Genomic DNA, 20,532 nt, shown 5'->3' with positions numbered 1-20,532 from the left:
ACTGAGTTATTGCCTAATAGAAATCCAACCCCTATTGAATTTTGCCACTTCGGCCTTTGCTATGGATATGTGCGCCACTAAGCGCAGAACACAGCGGTCGCAAGTCTCACTACAAATTGCTCAGAATTGGTAAGTACATGCACTGCAGAAACTACAGCCACCAGCAGATCAACCAGAAATCAAATATATAGAACGCTACTGTAGGCTTCAAGAAGCTGTTTGTATTCTCCTATGGCTATTTTCTAGCCAAGTATCAAAGGAAGCACACTACTATGCCAGATGAGATGACACTGAGTTATTGCCTAATAGAAATCCAACCCCTACTGAATTTTCCCACTTCGGTCTTTGCTATGGATATGTGTGCCACTAAGAGCTAAACACAACGGTAGCAAGTCCCCCTGCTAATTCCTCACAAAATGGTAAAAGATGCAAATTAAAATAAAAAAAGTAGAACGTTATTGTAGCCCTAAGAAGGGCTGTTGGGTTCTTTGAGAATCACTCCTGCCTAACAGTAAGCTAATAGAACACCCTAACGCTTTCCCTGACCAGCAGCAGCTCTCTCCCTAGCGGCATCCAGAGACAGAATGATCCGAGCAGCGCGGCCAGCGGCTAGTCTATCCCAGGGTCACCTGATCTGGCCAGCCAACCACTGCTATCGACGTGTAAGGGTACCACGTCATGCTGGGTGGAGTGCAGAGTCTCCTGGCTTGTGATTGGCTCTGTTTCTGGCCGCCAAAAAGCAAAACGGCGGGAGCTGCCATTTTCTCGAGCGGGCGAAGTATTCGTCCGAGTAACGAGCAGTTTCGAGTACCCTAATGCTCGACCGAGCATCAAGCTCGGACGAGCATGTTCGCTCATCTCTAGTCATAATGCGTCATAATGGGAATACCTCTATAAACAATTTAAAAAGTAAAAAAAAAATATAATTAATTCTTACCTTGTGCTTTCAATAATTTATCGTGCTGTAACTTTTGTTTAACAGCTTCTATTGCTTTTTCTGTGGCCTCTTCAGAAGCTTTTACCAAGGCATTTTGTTTAGCTTCTTCGATATATGGTATAATAAGCACAGACATATCAAATACCTACAAAATATTTATGTGGATAAATATAAAGGATAACTGAGGATTTATAAGGATAAGTTCAAATATTTTTTGCATCATAAGTAAAATAAGATCAACAACTTGGCAAGTATATTATTCTCTTTTTTTTTTACAAATGTAAAACTCTGTAGTCAGGAAGAAACAGATATTTTTTGATTAAAATATTAAATATTAATACAAAAGATTTTCAAAAATTTCTGTGATTGTCTGAAATGTGTAAAACCAATGTTCAGTCATAAAGTTTTCGCAACAAATCTGCCAAATACGAATATCTGTTATAAGTGTACACATCTGGGGTTAACTACATGATTTTTTATTTTTGGTTAATTAACCCCATAAAAATAGTCTATCAAAAAGCCCTTACACATTTTTATTTTACTGTAGACAAAGATGTATGAGGTCTTGCAGTTTCTACTAAGAGAAAGAGAGAAAAATTATTTTGTTCTAGATGAGAAAGTGGCCTTCTAAATCATGGTCGTTTGGCCAGGTTTCTCTGTAATGTTTTAATAATTTTTTTTTCAGTGAAATCTGTTTTTGATCATCAGATTCTAAGACCTACAACTTTTACCTATTACTTTTTATGGGCTCATGTAGCATGCACCATCCAGTTGAATAGTGAATAAAAGTTCTGTCATTTTCCATCATGTTGTTTTTCAGAAGAAGGAATATTGTTAGACATTCTCTAAAATGTCAAAATGCAGCATGTGAAAGAACATGAAAAAATTGTGCTTTTCTGAGGTTCTGCAGCATCTGAATGAAAGTACCTGCAGTGTGCCTGTAACTATAGGACTAGCACTCATGACTTTTGAAGAAGAAGCTATGTTATCACATATGAGTGCAAATTATAGGTACCTTTCCTGAGTATTTGTTGGCTATCAAGTTGCAGAGCGTGGTCTTCCCTGAGAATTTTGGTCCCAGAACAGCCACCTTGCAAGGAGGCAGTGGCATTGGAGGAAGCAGATATGGGCGAGGATTCTGTATGAACTTCATCAAAGATTCCTCAGAAGACAGGACATACATTTTATCTAGAAAACTAAAAATACATAAATAATATAATATAAGTGTGCAATATATCAATATAATGAATGAGTGTAATTTGTAAAACAAAATGTACCTAACAGCAAATTCTGCCAGTCCTTTCTTAATGTATCCCTCTTTTAAGGCCACAGGACAGTATGTACCCCATCTGCTTCTACGCCATCTGTATTTAGGCGCCATCATGCGGTAGGATGATAGCGTCCTCATTAGTTCATCCTGCTCAAACATTGTAAGGGAATGAAACATTACATTTGTAGCAAATCCATTTATCTACTTTTCTGTTTTTACAAGTAGTAAAGAAGAAACAGCAACAGTCCCCTGGAGGATAATGGAGTAAGGCTTGTGCATCAGTGCAGGACCTCTTTAAGTTTCTATTTCTTTTATCACCATTATTTATTCAGTTAACTTTTTTTTAACCACGTTTTTTTGTTCTGGCTATAAAGTAAATTCTATGAATAAAAAATTGCATTATTTATGGCAGGGGTAAGTTAATTAGTTACTTACACCTTCCAGACTTTCTACTGACTCCTCTTCCTCAGCGCCGTGAAGTTTCATCACAACAGCTCCATGACGAAGGTCCAAAGCCTCCAGACGGGATAGTACAGACTGAAACAAGTAAACACAAGTGCAGTTGGAATTATTTTATAGACCTTTAAAAATTATGCAGGCAACACGTAATTCAAGGGTTTAAGGAGCACAAACTATAATGAAGCTCCAAAGGACACCTGTCATCAGGTCTCTGTCACTAGTCCTGTCACCTCTACCTGTTGGAGCAGCTCACAAGGATCTCATCACAGCCTTTATCTCGTTATTTTATACATGAATCATTATAAAATCATCTATTCTTTATTATGTAAATGAGGCTGGTCACATGGTCAGAGGCAGTGATGTCATTCCTGTTACCCCTGTACTCCTGCATAGTAAGTGTATCTGCGGACATGCTCTCCTCCTAATACACAGAGACACAGACATCAGCTACACAAGTACCTGACATGTTCTGCTATAACATGGCTGCCTGGAGCTGTTGTATCTCTCCTATACACACACAGGCTGCAGGGGGCGTGGCCACCAGAAAGCACATGGAGCAGCCATTACACCATTATACCTTACACCATTATACAGGCTGTCAGCCAAGCACTGGGGGTGTGGCTGTGCCTCCCACTCATGAATAAGCTGGACAGCTTGAATATGCTAATGACTCATTGGACATTTCACAGGTCATTTGCATACAGCTTTAGGACCTCATTGCACAATGAAGGGATAGAGGCAATGCTTTCTAATGGCAGTTTATGAAAATCTATTTAGATTAGGGGGGTTATTTTGCATGACGGCTTCTCTTTAAGGCCTCATGCAGACGGCTGTATTTGGATATGTGAGATAGTCACACAAATTGCAGCTGGCTCACGTTCCCCATAGAGATGTTTTGCACACCGAGCCTGGCAGCTGCACCATGAAATATAGAGCTTGACCTATTCCTGTGTGTGTATTGCAGTAGTCTGCTTAACCTCCCCCTTCCATTTCTTCCCAAACGAAAAAAAACAGGCCACTAACATGGAAAAGTTTACAGCCCGTTTCTGCACCCCTATGGGACTCAATTTTCACAATTTTGTTTTTCACTCTCAACATTCCAAAAGCCTAAACTTTTTTAGTTTTTTACGTATATAGAAATGTTTGTACTATATATTGTACTATACATATTGTACTTCCTAGTGTCAGTACAGTATTTAATATTCCGTGAAGTGTACTGAGAAGCTGGAAAAATTCCAAATGCCATGAAATGGACAAAAAACACAAACTGCATTTTCTTGTGTGCTCTGAATAACGCCTCCCCTATATTTTTTGTGTTGGTATGACCACATGGATACCCAATATATATACAGTAGGTTAAATTATGTATAGCATAAAAGAATTGAAATCTTTTGTACAAAAAATAACATGTATTCTAGGGAAAGGTGGGTAATTTGAAATCTTTAATTTTTATTATTATTCTTTTTAAATGTCATTATATATTATTATATACTATTATTTCAGGCCCTTTAGAGTACTGTAACCTTAGGTTGTCGGATTGCTCCTAAAACATACTGCAATACAACTGTAACTTACCACTGATCTCTAGCGGTTTGAATTTGGCATACTGTCAGTGGTCAGGCTAACAGTCTCTATGAGGCTGAGAGGCCTAAGAGTCTCTATGTGGCTCCAGGCAGTCATGACAACCAATCTGTGCCCTTCAATGATATAATGGAGTGGTGCTGATTGTCAATCCAAGACGGCAGTGCCCACCTGTAGCACTGTTAAGTGCCATGGGCCGGTTTGACCGAGGCACTTAACAGATTAACTGACGAGATTGGTGCCAGCACTGATGAGGGTAGATAAAGGCAGGTGTCAGCTGTGTAATACAGCTGACACTAGCCCTGTATGGAGAGAGCTGACAGGCTATACTGTCATGGTGTGCATACAGGTTTATATTAATAAAAATTAGGGAGTAAGTGCTATTTGTGTTTTGGTGGAATATGAAAAAATTCAATATATAAAAAATAAAATAGATGAAAAATAAAAAACATGGAAAACTGATACTTGTTTTGGAGCTTAACTTAATGCTGCAACATCTTTTTCATTACTTCCCCATTTCAAGAACTATAACTTTTTTATTTGTCCATTGCCAGAGCGGTATGAGGGCTTGTTTTCTTTAGAACAAATTGTACTTCCTAGTAGTACCATTTAATATTCTGTACAATATTCTTGGGAGCTGGAACAAAAATTCTGAATGCAGTGCAACGGACAAAAAAGTGGACTTGCGCCTTTCTTTTGGGAAAAATGTGGTTCTAATTATTTAAAATAGAATGGTAGAAACTTACTTCAAAGAGTTCTTCTGATTTCTTATTTCCATCAATCTCTATGAGATATTGAGGGTCATGATCAATCATAAGATCCTGTTTAACAGACAAAAAATATGTTAAAATTCTACACTCCAGTCCCCTTACACTACAGTTCAATAGCAAACATCCTATTTGTTAAAATGAGAAAAAAAACAAAAACGCTCAGTTTAAATTGTCACTGACTTTCAAACAAACTACAAACCTACATTCACATCTCTTTTTTTGTGTGTTCCAGGAAAGCTATACGATGAGCATACACACGATACATGCTGGCAGCCGGAGGCATCCTTTGCCTCCGTCTGCACAGTATACATGAAAAACACAGAATGGAAAGATGCACTAGTGTAAAAACCAATAAATAAAAAGATGCAGCACTCACCAATCTGTCTTTATCCTTTATTCAGTGTGCAAGTACAGGACAGGAGCTACATGCCAGCCAGGCCCGGCGTCAGCACCCGGCTGACCCGGGCAAGTGCCGGGGCCCCGGAGCTCCAAAAGGGGCCCACCACAATCTGCTACTTGCCCGCAGGTCGGTCAAGTGGGCGGAGAGGTAGTGGGGCGGGCGGAGAGGTAGTGGGGCGGGCGGAGAGGTAGTGGGGCGGGCCCTCTGCCCTGCCCAACCCACCTCTCTTGTGACGTGTCGCGTCCTGAGCCATGCGTCAGGCCCGGCCTGCGCGCCGTGCGCCCTGCCCGGCCTGCGCGCTTTGCCTCAGGCCCGGGCCGCACACCTCGCGCCACGGCAGCCCGCACACCTCGCGTCCCGTCCGACTTGTGCCCGGCCTGGCCCGTCCTAGCACCTCACAGCGCTGTCCACCTTCTTCCTGATCCTGCCACCACGTTCCGACCGAGCGACATCCAGCTGGGGTAAGTATAATTGCTACATATGTAAATGCATGTATACTGTATGTGTTTTTGTGTATATGTGCTGTATATGTGTTTTTTTGTGTATTTATGCTGTATATCTGTTGTGTATACTGGATGTGTGTATATATGCTGTGTATGGTGTATATATGCTGTATATCTGTGCGTATGTGCTGTATATACTGGATGTGTATGTATATATGATGTATATCTGTGCGTATGTGCTGTATATACTGGATGTGTGTGTATATATGCTGTATATCTGTGCGTATGTGCTGTATATACTGGATGTGTATGTATATATGCTGTATATCTGTGCGTATTTGTTGTGTATACTGGATGCGTGTCTATATATGCTGTATATCTGTGCGTATGTGCTGTATATACTGGATGCGTGTGTATATATGCTGTATATGTGTGCGTATGTGCTGTATATACTGGATGCGTGTGTATATATGCTGTATATCTGTGCGTATGTGTTGTGTATAGTGGATGCGTGTCTATATATGCTGTATGTCTGCGTATGTGTTGTATATACTGGATGCATGTGTATATCTGCGTATGTGCTGTGTGTATATATTGGATGTGTATGTATATATGCTGTATATCCTGGATGTGTGTGTATGTTGTATATATATTTGGTGTGTATGCTGTATATATGGGATTCGTGCATATATATGCTGTACATACAGGATGTGTGTGTGTATATGCTGTATATCTGTGTGTATGTTGTAAATTTGATGTGTATATACTGTATGTGTGTATAAATCTGTAGACACGTATATGAGTGTAAAAATGATTGTGATTGTGTAAAAACATGCATGTGTTTTTAAGGAAATAGTCTGCTATGGAGCCCATTACGCTCCTGATCAGAAAATTTAATTACATCAGCGACGGCATCCTTGTTGCCGATGTAATTGAAATATGATTGTCTTTTACTGTGTCTGAGCTCAGCTGCCAGGGTCATGCCACCACATGAGTTCACTGTTAAGGGGCCCACTGAGGCTCTATCACCCAGGGGCCCACTGAAACCTGGAGCCGGCCCTGATGCCAGCAACATGACAACTTTCACCACATTAATCAAAAGGGTGCAGACAGTAGTAATTAGGGTGCAGACACTGTGGTGGCTAGTGTGGAAAAGTCCTGTCTCTTCTTAATGCAGCAACCAGACTTGTGTTTCTGTCCAATGCTACATGGATGCCTCCAGACTGGCCGTTGCCCATAAATGATACTTTATTAAGTTGAATACATCGAAAACGTAACGTGAGGTTTCCGCGGCAGTGGTCAAAAAAGTTTAACAAAAATATAAATATATACCTTCTCATTCAAAGAGTTTTCTGTATTTTCAAGACTATAAAATTGTAGATTCACACTGAAGGCATCAAAACGATGAATTAATATGAATTATATACCTATCAAAATTGTGCTAAACAATTGAAAACATATCTTATATTCTAGGTTCTTCAAAGTAGCTACCTTTTGCTTTAAATACTGCTTTACATACTCTTTGCATTCTTTTGATGAGCTTCAAGAGATGGTCACCTGAAATGGTCTTCCAACAGTCCCTGTGGGAACTAGGCATGTAGAGTCTATTCGTTCACCTTTTCTGCATCACTTATAGACAATGGGGGTCATTTATTAAGGGCCCGATTCGCGGTTTCCCGACGTGTTACCCGAATATTTCCGATTTGCGCCGATTTCCCCTGAATTGCACGCAACGGAAATCGGGGGCGTGGCCCAACGAAAACCCGACGGATTCTGAAAAACCGCCGCATTTAAAAAAAAAAAAAAAAAAAAAAGCTGCCACGGAGCTTGCACTTATCTTCACTCAGCCCGGCTCGGTGAACTCCAGTGTATTCCGATGCTTTTCAGCGCAGCAGCGCCACCTGGTGGACGGCGGAGGAACTACCTTAATGAATCCCGGCCGGAGCCGAATCCAGCGCAGAGGACGCGCCGCTGGATCGCGAATGGACCGGGTAAGTAAATCTGCCCCATTGTGATTGGAACCAAAGATCTCAACTTTAGATCCATCGGACCAAAGCACAGATTTCCACTGGTCTAATGTCTATTCCTTGTATTCTTTAGCCCAAATAAGTCTCTTCTGCTTGTTCCCAATTTTTCAGACCGCCTGCCCTACAATTCTTAAAGTAATGATGGCCACTTTTTTTTCTTTTCCTAGCTGCTTTTTTCTAGCCATAATACAAATTCTTACAGTCTATTCCACACCTCCCTATCTCTCCTCTCTCATCTCTGTATATCACCAAAGCCATGCTATTTGTTCTGCTAGTGATCTTAGATTATTCCCTTCTTTAATTCATGGGGTAGAGAATGGCAAGGAAGGACAGGGAGAGAGCGCTAATAGTGTGACACCTTTTTTGAAAATAGTCACAGTGTATAAGAGAAAATGTGCTCACCGTGTGTGGTTGTGCTAAGGGTAGGCACAACACTACGATCAGATTTTGCAGATAGAAATCTCCTGTCTGTCGTTTGCCAAAAACGATACAGGAAATATAGTGGGTATTTAGAGAAGGTGGTCTAATCGAATGGCGCACTCTGGGGTATTGGTAAAAGATTTTTATTGATAATCGATTTTTGAGGTCTTTAAGTCACAACGCGTTTCGTGGCGCAGGGACCCCTTTATCAAGTGGAAAAGACTAAGTACAGTAATGGTGATGGAAACAAAGAATTGATAAAATATAAGTGATAGTTCGAAATTATGGGCATAAGTTGAAAAAAGATAATTGTAAAAATTAGATAATATTAAAAATATCTTTTTGAGATGTTTGTAACAAAGATATATCTAAAAAATACATATGAGAATGAATAATTAAATTCATAAATTATTAATTTATGAATTTAATTATTCATTCTCATATGTATTTTGATAAAGGGGTCCCTGCGCCCCGAAACGCGTTGTGACTTAAAGACCTCAAAAATCGATTATCAATAAAAATCTTTTACCAATACCAGAGTGCGCCATTCGATTAGACCACCTTCTCTAAATACCTTCTTTAATTCATAGCTCCCACTCACGTTTCTAGGACTTTTCCCGAGCTGCACCAATTCTCTGGAATGCCATACTTTATACTATCAGACTAATATCCAACTTCCAAAGTTTCTAGGCTTTTTAAGGCCTATCACATTCTCTAACCTCAACTTCAACTTTCTCTTAATTAACCCATCCTGTGTAATTCCGTCTGTTATCTGGCGAACACCAGGTACAGAGCTTACAGGCTTAAAGGGTTTGTCCCACCCACAATTAGGAATTTTGCAGAGTTTTACACATGCCTGTTGAGCTCCGTTATTCCTCCATCTACATCATTCGCCTACAGCACGTGGCCAGATCCCCTGTGTGGCAGACCTTATTTACTTCAACAAGCTGTATGGCAGTCATGAAGGATATATATATATATATAAACAACGGTCTCTGGTGTTGAAGACTTTCACTCCACCAAACCTATCAAAGAGTTCAGAGATAAGAGATACTTATCCTTGATGGTGATCTTATTCAAACCATGTTTATCTATACAAGCCCGAAGAGAACCATACTTCATCTATACAAAGAAAAGCCCAGCTTCTTATATAAGCAGACACGGCCAGAATCTCTGGCAGAGACAGAGGGCAAACCTGTCCACAAGGAGGAAAAGTTCCAGGCATCAGATCTATCAGACAGTCATACGGAACAATGTGGTGGGAGAGTCTCACATAGGCAGCATACTATGGATGCAGGTCAGGTAGCAACTCATTGCTCATAGAACAAACAGGAAGGACCTTAGGCATACAGTTCCTCTGGCAGCAAGTACCCCATTGCAGGACTTCACCGGTGTCCCAATTGAAGACTGGGGAATGGCATCGGAACCAGGGGAGGCCCAGCTGAATTTGGTCCACGGAATTGGGCAGAATGAAAAACCAGATGCTATATGAGTGCACGTCCCCTATTTTCAGTGACAGGGGTTCAGTGACAAACTCAACCTTCTTTGGAAAACGTCTGCCTTATACAGAGGGCTTCTCAAGGCGAGTCACAGGGAGTCTGTCCTGATGCAGATGAAGCAGATGAAACTTTTCCTGGTTCCTCAAAAACTGTCCTAAAAGTACTTGTTGTTTCAGGACTTCCACATTCCCAGAGAGGACTAGTCCAGGATAAAGCTTCTCCAGCTTCTCCAGAAAGCAATAAAACAATGAATGTCAGCTTAGATCGCTCGGTAGAAAACAAGTAGATTAGACACTGGTTCAGGACTCCACAACAGGCTTTGGCACTTTCAATATAATGTGGCAGGAGTAGAAGCTGGACAGCAGGACTGACAGAGGCTGTAGCAGCCTGAGAAGCAGGTGTTGCTGGGACTTGTGGTACTACAGGAGTTGCTGCAGGGTGCACGTGTTTAGCTAGTTTGTGTGGCCTGCATAAGCTTGACGGTGGTGCAGATCACGCATGTACTTTTGCAAGGAATCTTAGCTCGGGCAACGAGGTCCATGGCCTGAACAAGTAGAGGGTTGTGAACCCACAGTGCTATCTAACCGTTTTGGCTTTGGGCATCTCACTAAGGGTGTTATCCCTGGACCTCTCCGGTATTCGTCCTTTTACCCCTATACAGGGATCTTTGCTATGAAGAGATTGCAAGGCCGCTTCCTCTTGTGGTGGTCCCATTACAGATAGCAGCTGACCCAGGGGCACAGAGACACCGGGTCGTGGCACCAAGAGGTTAGGCAGAGCGAGTAGTCAAAGTCGATCTGGAGTTGAGGCAGGAATCAAACAAGCAGAAACGCAACCAGGTAGTGGGTTATGGCAGGCAGCACAGGTTCAGAATGCAAGCCGGGTCAAAAACCAGGGAACATGAAGCAGAAACAGAGTCGAAGGACATGCGGTCACAAACGGTTAGGCAAACAGAAACAGACAGCAAGTTAGACCTAACTAACAACCTTGCTCAGGCGCGGAGAACAGGGCAAGCTGGGCTATAGCTGGAGGCGCACCTAAAGGTGCAGTCACATGTTACGTCTAACACATGCGTTTCAGAACCCGTTGCACCAACTGGAGAGAGATTTGCCTAATTAAAAAGCTGTTAACATTTGCATTTACAAAACACAACTATTAACATTGTGTTAACACACATGTTTGTAATCTCAAGTGTTAACAGCTGTTTAATTTGGCAAATCTCTCTCCAGTTGGTGCAATGCGTTTTGAAACTGTTACATGTTGTAGGGGCACAGAGCGAGGCGCAGAAGAGAAGAAGGGTCATTACGGATGTGGGGATACTACATATGTGGAGTTTGTAGGTGATTTTCACTTTTCTTTAGTATATATGTAAGTGTAATGTTTAACAGGGCTTTTTTTTTTATTAATTACTTTTTTTTTTTTACTTGTCCTACTTTGGGACATGAACAAGCAATCGTTTGATTGCTTGCTCATTATAATACTCTGCGATACGAATGTATAAGCTGATGCATAGGCTGACACACTGCCTCTAAGGTTCCATATGTAACAGGACATTACAGGCATTTACTATGGACCGCCCATGGGTCTTTGCTCAGACCCAGTGGTTGCCATAGTAATGATCGGCACCCCCGAAAACACTGCAGGGATCAGCGATCACTGAAGCCATTTAAATGCTGCAATCGCAATGACCGCTACATTTAAAAGGTTAACACCCTTGGACATGGCTCGCTCCAACTGTGGGTTTTACACAGGGATGTCAGTAGATTACCAATAACATCCAGCGATTCTCGATGCTGGCTCAGCACCGATGCTGCGATAACCATGGGAGGCCATGCCATACACTTACCAGCTCTAAGCGGTTAACATTGTGTTTACACAAACACAACACTAATTTGCAATGTAAACAAGATATACACATGATGTAAATGCTAGTGCAAACAAATTGTAAACACAAACAATATGTAAATGCAATGTTATGTATAATCAACATTTATTAGAAAATTACACAGACAAAACATTCAGGCAAAATTACCCAAGGTACTGGTCACGCAGGACCCCAATGAGAAAGTCATAGACTGCACATAACTTTGCCCGGTGGGACAAGAAATGCGATGCCCATGCAAGATCTATAGATCAATATCAGCAAAAAGCACTGTGAAAGCCTCCCACTGAGGAATATTTAGTTATCTATTTGGGTTAAACATTATAACCATAAACAAAAGAAAGAAGAAGGAGGGGGAGATAAGGGCAAAGGGTAGGTATTGAAGGTAGGAAAGGGTGAGGAAGGGGGTATACAACGGCCCACGCCGGGCTGCCTAGTGTATTCATCTCAAGTTCAGCGGGGATTCATAGTAAGATCATACTATATGACAATACCATCTACAAGTATACGTTCTTAAAATATACAGAATTTTGATATCCAGTAAAATTTTCTAACACCCGCAATTGGGGCCAGTACCAGATTGTATGGAAAGGGCTCAGCCTGTGAGCCCTCTCCATACTCCCTTAATGGACTTGTGACATATGCATAATAAGTCTATTCCTAATTAAGTTCAGAATAGGTTTATCAGTTTAGTGGGGCTGGGCTTGTACTGAAGCAGAGTCTTCTCCATGTGCCTTCTATTCTAAGGATTTATTCACAAAACCGTAATGGGGACCGGCCCTGATCTGGCCCAGGGAGCACACGGCCACCTGATTGTGGCCTAAAACAGTTTGAAATCTTTTCATGGTTACACATATAATGAGGAGCCTAATCATTTTTTATTGAGCCTGTGATTAGAGTGCCTTGAATCTACTGACAGTTTCTATTTAAAGGAAATCTATCACCAGAATCAAGGATTGTAAACCAATTACTCTGGCAGGATCTGTATTTCTTTAGATTCTTATGCCCTTGCTTTTTGCCAAAAAAGTGTGAAAAACTATGCAAATTAACCCCTCTGGCTCATTTCCATCATTTTTTAAAGTATTTTTTTGTAAAAACAAGGGCATATGAAGCTAAAAGAAAAGCAGATCCAGAGGGGGCATAAGCCTTTATGTCAGTATGCTTGGTATACAATCCCTCATCCTGGTGGTAGATTTTCTTTAAATATCATCAATTAGTTTTATGGATTGTGAGAAGAGACAATTTTTTTACCACCTAAACTTTCCAGAATTTAAGTTGATAAGAGATACATGTGCTGTTAACATCAATTGTGTACAGAAAACAGAATAAAAAATAAATCTTGGTATTCTTGATGATCTAGTAAATTACACATCTTACCTCTACGGGGCGTAAAATAGTGTCCTTGTACAACCGTATGCGCTCATCAACATTTTCAGGGAAGTCTTCAGGTCTATACACAAGTTGGTTTAAAAATTCTTTTGAATTGTCAAACTCTTCTTCCTAAACAGGGCACAAAATAATGTTCTATTATAATAGAATCAGAGTGTACATTCTTCATAGTACTGCTATACAATGGGCAAGGCTAAAAAGATGAGGAAAGGGTATTCTGCTTGACTTCTCCACAAACAAGTATGTTCAGATTAGGGAATAAGCTACTGTCAGACACTTCTGTTACTCTTTAAGGGAAAAGCAAAGGATTGGATGTGATAAAACTCAACCTGTACTATCAGTTTTTCACACAATGCAAGGAAGGGCAACAATAACCAGAGCAAGACCTTCCAAAATCATCTGGATTTAGCTAAATGTAAAAACTTTAAAGCTAAAGTAGACAACAAACCTTATTTTTTTAACATCTAGAATGATATTACCTCCTCTTCTAGCTCTTCTTCCTCCCCTTCTTCCTGAGGCTGCCGTTTTTCCTTTAAAGCAGGATCCCATTCTTCACGCTTATAAACTCTGCTTGTTCCTGGATCTTGCTTAAGTCCACTTAGCCTTCGAACCAAGTCTTTGTCTGGACACTTTTTAACACAGAAAAAACCTTAATATTACATCTCTTGTAATGTATTATTAGACACGTGGACAGGGTGTTAAAGGGTTTATTTGGGGTTACAAAAGCTTGCTGTTTTATTCCAAATTCATTGCTATGTCTGTCTGTGGGGCACATGTATCATTGTATTTACGCTGCTTCTATTCAGTTGTCTGCTGTCGGCACACTTGATTTTTCGAGACTTTTTAGGTGTATGTATGGAACTAAATATAGTTCTCTTGCACTTCGATTTGTTCCTACAAAGTCTCTAATTTGATCAAAATCAGGGAGGTAAAGAAGTTGCAAATCAAAGAAAACATCTTTCTTGCAAATATACATTAGGAATAGAGATGAGCGGATGAGCAGTCACCGCCGCCTTATGGTGTGGGAGTGAATATGCCGGACTGGTGTAAGCGATGTCCTAATTTATCAGTATGTTCCGATAAAGCTAGAGATTTAACAATGCTATAACTGGGGGAGGGCTAGGGAGCTGGTTACTTTAGTATGAGCAGCTAAAGTGTTTTAATGACCCTGACAGGTCGTCCTAAAATTTTTCCCAAACATGGCAATACCCCACATTTGGCCAGAGACTTGTGCTGGAGTACATAGTGGGAAAGAGATAGATATAAGAATAAACCCCTCTAGGAATTTATCAAATGGTATAGGGATAGTTTATATCCCACAGATTTTTCAAAGATTTCTTAACAATGGTCCGTGGTAATGAAAATATTTCTTTAGCACAAAAAAGTCTACCATGAAGTAAAAGAGGATACATCATACATGTTCTTAAACAATTACTCCTGAATATAGAAAAACTCCATATTTGGTTACAAATTGCTATAGGGGAACATGACAGGGTTTGTAAGGGAAAGAGCTCTACTTGGCTTTTAAGGGGGCAAATTTTGACAGAATAGACTGCAGGTACTATATTGCATTGGCAGTACCCCTGAGATACCACAACAGTGGAAACCCCCAAAGAATTACCCTATTTAGGAAACTAAATGCTTCAAAGAATTTATCAATAAGTAAAATGAGTACTACTAGATACATTTTCCAAAAAGTGCAATTGCTAAATACTCAGTAAAAAATTACTATTTTACTGTCAAGTGTAAAAAGTCAGAAGTGGAGGAAGGAAATCCCTGAGATACAGTTTTTTTGGCCCATAATTGGACATGAATAAGACATCTTCCAATACACTGAAACAGTCCTACAGCACTCGCAAAGGTCTGATTACACAGCTCTTCAGGGCTGCTTCCAAGCATTATCTGAAGCTTTGTATAGTCATAACTGCTAGTAGACTCCCTTTAAAAATGGACTGTAACAGCACTTACACTTTATAAATAAAAATGTTCCTTTCAAAAATCCAGATGAAAAGTTGAAGCGGTTGTCCGAGACTTATAAATTGCTATGAGGCCGGGGAAGGGGGGGGGGGGGCTTGGGGTAGGGGGCATGGTTGCTTAAATAAAAATAAACTGGTACTTACCTCCATTGGCCTCTCCCGGTGTGTAGCGCTGTGGTCTCTCGGGCCGGGCCCTGTTTGTTTACAGGGGCAAAGTAGATTCGCTTAGACCTGGTTCCGGCACAGCACAGAGAGACTGCGGTGTGGGACAACAGCAGGGACTGCAGAGGTTAACTGCAGGTTTATTTTTTTTATGCAGCCCCCTTTACCCATAGTAATTTTTTATAAGTCACGGACAACCCCTTTAAGCAAAAAAAAAAAATGCTTTAAATTATTATTAATATTATGCTATTGAGCCCAGTTGCCACAAATATTGCCATTTGACATGGCTACAGTCAATTCTAGGCAGCTGGAACATGCCTAACAATATTTATCAATCATAATTGATCAAACAAACACCAATCCTGTTTATGAAAATCACAGCAAAATACCAGCGTGGTCAAAGAGAAGAAATCCACAAAAACAAAATTGCATTGCAAGGTAACAATACCTTGATATTAATGATGACGTCAGGTTGTAATTTAAAATTCTTCATTAATTCAATCTGTTCTGGAATCTTAATGAACTCTTCAGAGAGGGATGGAAGTCCACAAAGCACATAGCCTAAAATGTGGATAAAAACTCAGATTAATGCTGCATTCACACAAATGTATGTCCACACGGCTATGGCCGGGGGGCATACGTCCAGCACCATGGAGAGGAGGAGTGGTGACCCCTCCCATCTCCATAGAGTTCCATGTTGTAAGCGCCGCAACACGGGGAAAGATAGGACGTGTCCCATCTGTTTCCCGTGTGCGGAGTGGTACGGTGCCGAACATGTGCCATCGCTCCGTGCGGCCATTGCCGTCTATGGGGGATGTATGTACGGCCACAAGCTTGCAGCCATCCATACGTCCCCCAGTTGTTAGTTTGGGGCCTAATTACTAACAGCAGTGTATGATATAAACGCAATGTACCTAGGCAAGCTTAGCATTAAAATTGTATTGGCAGTTTAGTATGCTTGAGAATGCCTTTAATGATAAGGCGAAACGTCGCTCTTATGGTGGAATAAATCTTCACTTTCTTCATCCTAATTGGAGTGCTGCTTCATCTTCTTCAGTTTTTGTCTGGCAGTTTAGTATCAATTTATTTATTTGATTTTATGTCAGGAAATTTTTTGTATAAATAAACGTAGAATGGAAAGAGTAAAATATAGTGTAAATGTTAGACTTGCTCCTGTTGTGGCTTATAAATGCTGATACAAAATGCTGAGAAAAACAATGCCATTGCCACTGATCATACTCTTCCACTGCTCTTGCCCACTTAGTTTAAAGGACATCTACCATCAAAATCAAAGATAAAACCAGGGGCACTTACTCATAGATCCTGGCAATGTGCTTGTGGTAATCTTCTTAGATTTTTTTTTAATCCATGGCACAAAATGAAACAAATGAACCTAAGGTCTAACGAGCCCCTCTATTATCTGGCACGGTGGCTGAGTGGGTAGCACTTCTGCCTTGCAGCGCTGGAGTCCTGGGTTCTAGTCCCACCCAGGTCAACATTTGCAAAGAGTTTGTATGTTCTCTCCGTGTTTGCGTGGGTTTCCTCTGGGTCCTCCAGTTTCCTCCCACACTGGTAGGTTGATTAGATTGTGAGCCCCATGGAGACAGGGACCAATTTGGCAAGCTTTGTGCAGCGCTGCGTAATCTGTAGGCACTATATAAAGAATTATTATTTACACGCTATTACACTGTCTCACCCTCCCCTTACAGGAACTGCTCAATGCACAAATGCTAAGGAAGCAGGGAAAGGATGAGGCAGTGTAACAGCCTGTAAAGCCAGATGGTGGAGGGGCTTGGTTAGAACCTCAGGCTCATTATCATAATTTTAGAAGATAATTTTAGAAGGTAGGAGGCCATGGATAAAAATATAAGAACATTACCACAGTAAAACATAGTTTATCATACTTTAAGTACTTGTGTTTCTTTTCTAATTCTTACTTCCTGTACACCATTTCTTCTGGTGTCTCTGTTTTTTTGCAATATGTGTTGTAATTGTTCTATTTTTTTCTGCTCCATTATAATTCAGAACTGCAATAGGTTGCCTTATGCACCACTGTGGGAATAGTACATAACCTGCTTTATAGTAAGTTCATGCTCGGCATTATGCCTCTTATTTTGCATTTTGTACTCTTGATTTTTAAACTGCCAACTTAATAGGAAAAGATAAATTATTCATGCAAATAGCAGAAAAGATAAGGGCTTGTAATTAAAACAATTACATGAATAAGACAACTAATTACCATTATGGGCAACCTCTGCAGAATTTATCTTGTCCACCATAAGTTGTATTATCAATTCATCTTTGATGCTCTGACCCTTGTAAAGGAGTTCTTGAATCTGCAGAGAAATAAAGGACACAGTAAAAGTTGTCCATTAGGAACTCCATGGGGGACATGCGTCATATTTTATTTTCTTTGGTGTATAATTGAGACATTTGGAAGGTCTTTTTTTGCACCTTATGTATGTATGATGTCTTTTTTCTTGTGATACAAGTTCAGTTTTTCCTGTCCTGACAGAAGTAAATTTTGGCTTCTTTTTGAGACTTTTTATTGCAAATCCGGAAATATGCAGGAGTGGACACTACTGTAAATTTGGGATTTGAGGCCATGTTCTGCATTTTTAAGCACTCTAGTCACACCCCAGGGAGATGACGACATATGAGGCTGCGGTCACACGTGTTGTTAAAGGTGAGGTCACGCGTTGTGGTTTGGTTATGTTTTCATTGCGTTTTGAAAGACATTACAACAGCTGGGGAGAGGTGATTTGCCTAATGACATTACTGTTAACATGTTAACAAAACACACATATTTACACATTTGTAATACACAGATCAACACATTGTCAACACATATGTTAACATACTGCTAACACACATGTTAATGTTTTGTTTACATTACGTTTTTGAGAGCGCAAATGTCAACAGTGATGTAATTAAGCAAATCACTTCTCCTCAGCTGCTGTAATGCATTTAGAAATTAAACCAAAACGCCACATGTGACCTCACCCTTAGAAGTAACCAAAAAATTAATGTAAATGCAAAAATTTACAATGCAATCCAAAACAGAACATTTAGAAAATAAAGATACGTAAGGCACACTGCATTAGGTACAGACAAAGGTGTACTTTAAAAACAACAGCAAAAGGCGCAGTGAAAAGTCGCAAAGAAGACAAAAGTCGCTAAACTGAGACAATTTAACTAGCAGAAATAAAGATACCCCCATATGTATATGCAGCATCTGTAGACTACATTTGTCTATTTCCAAAAAACAGGATGCAGCATACAACATAATTCTGGTATAAGGACCTTAGTATTTGTGGACCATTTTCTTCACCATATTGGGGACATGACTAAATATGTATCCACAAGTTTTTTTTTTCATTCTACAGACTCTAAAGCATTGCCTATGTTTGCAGTCTGAACCTTAAACAAGTGCTTGTTACATTTATTAGTACAGTACTAGCAACAAGAGCTAGTCTTTAACAGCCACCAAATTTTTCCTAGAAAATGCATATACCGGTAATCATCCTATGTCTTCTGCAAAAATGTATGTGCTATTTTATTCAATAAATATGCAGCACTTACCATAACGCCTTTCTCCGTTTCAAGCTTAATGTGTTCATTAATCAGTTCCTTGGCTAGAAAAAAAAAGTGATAAAGAATAAGAGATAAATATTTATTGAACCAATGTATCATGCACAATTTACCCATCAGAATAAATTTCTTAAACATCACCACATTACAGGGTAATCTTATAAGTGTAAAACAATGTTAACTGTTCTGCAAAGCTATAGTCAGACTTCATATTACCGTATTTGTATTTTTGCCATTGTTGTATTTATTTGTTGATAGAACACAATTATGGTGGTTTCTATACCCAGTTCAGGGTGAAACCAAGTAGGGGAGAAGGAGGACACGGTCAGGGCTCTATTGCCATTAGGCACTTGAAGGCTGGTGGTTTGGGCATTAAATGAAGGTGCACTTTAAAGGGGTTGTCATAGAAAAATGTCTCTGATGGACTTTGATCTCATAACCCTTCATACCCGTATGAAGTGGGAGCATTTCCAACAATGTCAAAAAAAACTTTCCACCAGCAGTGTATGTTCATTTTTTAAATTACCTTATATAAGAAAAGTTTTCATTTCTCAGTAAGGTATCATTTGCCAACTTATTTGTTTTCTGGACTCACCTTTAAGTTTTGAATTAGATAACTTTTTAAAAAACCCATTAAAAAAAAAAACATTACCTTCAATAAAAATGCAATTCCATGACTGGGAGAGCTTCTTTCCAAGAGTAGCCTTTCCTGTACCCTAGAGCAGATAAATATATTAAGCATGGAGTTTCATATAAATAGTAAAAAAAGACAGAAAAACTAGCAGTATGAACTCACTATATGAGGGGATTTTAGTAAATGTTTCTTTTTTTTTTATTATAAAATGGAATAATATGTGGGGTTTTGGATGCGTCACAACGAATGCGTTTTTAAATGTTACAATGCATTTAGCAACTCAGGAAACGTTTTTTCTTCATTGCTGTAAGGGGTATCAGCAGCCTATACCTAAAAATTCTAATTAGCACTGACATAACCTCTGACAGACTACCACAGCATGGAGATTTGCTTAAACACTGAGGGATCATTTTAACCCTTTTAAGCCCATTCACTGACCTCTATGGTACTAGCAATTGAGAAATTAACCGTTCTGACTCATTAAACCCCTTACCAACACATGCCTAATAGTACGACGCATGTCGGGTGCTGGTGCATGTAGAAGGCTCACGGGCTGAGACTTTGCAAAAAAGTCTCTGCAAAGACTTAACGGTAACACCGATCGCAGGTGTTATCTTGTCGATCGCTGCCGGTATGAGGATGAATATCCCCATATACTGTAGTATGGCTGTATATGGTAGGATCGATCTGACAACCTAGGGTTAAAGTACCCTAGGGGGTCTGAAAAATAGTAAAAATTAAAAAAAATTATAATAAAAAACCTAAAAATTCAAATCATACCCCTTTCCCTAGAAGTAATTTAAATATAATTAAACTGTAAAAATCATAAACAAGTTAGGTATCGTCACATCCCAAATTGCCCGATCTATCAAAGTATAATAATGTTTTTTTTACTGCGTGTAACAGAAAATATCACCCAAAGTCAAATATGGCACTTTTTTGCTATTTAGATCGTACAGTCCTTAAAATGATAGCATTGAAAACGTCATCAAAAGTCGCAAAAAATGACACCACCCACAGCTCCATAAACCAAAGTATGAAAAAGTTAATAGCGGCAGAAAATGGCACAATAAAAAAAAAAAAAAAAAGAAC

At 39.9% G+C, this 20,532-nt stretch overlaps 2 protein-coding genes across 6 annotated transcripts in view; one reads left to right on the top strand and one right to left on the bottom strand.

Moving 5' to 3' along the window:
- Nucleotides 1-20,532, bottom strand: part of AK9 (adenylate kinase 9) — a 106,367-nt gene that overhangs the window by 81,762 nt on the left and 4,073 nt on the right. For 4 of the 5 annotated variants that reach the window (XM_072141799.1, XM_072141798.1, XM_072141801.1 and 1 more), the window contains exons 3-13: nt 19,459-19,522; nt 18,798-18,850; nt 17,455-17,551; nt 15,664-15,776; nt 13,557-13,706; nt 13,066-13,188; nt 4,994-5,068; nt 2,643-2,744; nt 2,215-2,354; nt 1,953-2,133; nt 938-1,082 (exon numbers count right to left, since the gene is read on the bottom strand). In XM_072141799.1, coding sequence (XP_071997900.1) covers nt 938-1,082; nt 1,953-2,133; nt 2,215-2,354; nt 2,643-2,744; nt 4,994-5,068; nt 13,066-13,188; nt 13,557-13,706; nt 15,664-15,776; nt 17,455-17,551; nt 18,798-18,850; nt 19,459-19,522 — 1,243 coding nt within the window. Of the gene's footprint in view, nt 1-937; nt 1,083-1,952; nt 2,134-2,214; nt 2,355-2,642; nt 2,745-4,993; nt 5,069-5,393; nt 5,553-13,065; nt 13,189-13,556; nt 13,707-15,663; nt 15,777-17,454; nt 17,552-18,797; nt 18,851-19,458; nt 19,523-20,532 lie in introns of those variants that run through there. The other variant, XM_072141800.1, reaches the window with a different exon arrangement.
- FIG4 (FIG4 phosphoinositide 5-phosphatase) overlaps nt 5,679-20,532 on the top strand; it is a 279,940-nt gene continuing 265,086 nt past the window's right edge. The window contains exon 1 of the mRNA XM_072141804.1: nt 5,679-5,878. The gene's annotated coding sequence lies outside the window, so the exon portion shown is untranslated. The remainder of the gene's footprint in view (nt 5,879-20,532) is intronic.

This window comes from Engystomops pustulosus, chromosome 3 (assembly GCF_040894005.1).
Source record: "Engystomops pustulosus chromosome 3, aEngPut4.maternal, whole genome shotgun sequence".
NCBI classification, from domain to species: domain Eukaryota; kingdom Metazoa; phylum Chordata; class Amphibia; order Anura; family Leptodactylidae; genus Engystomops; species Engystomops pustulosus.
This window is presented reverse-complemented; position numbering and strand designations above follow the sequence as displayed.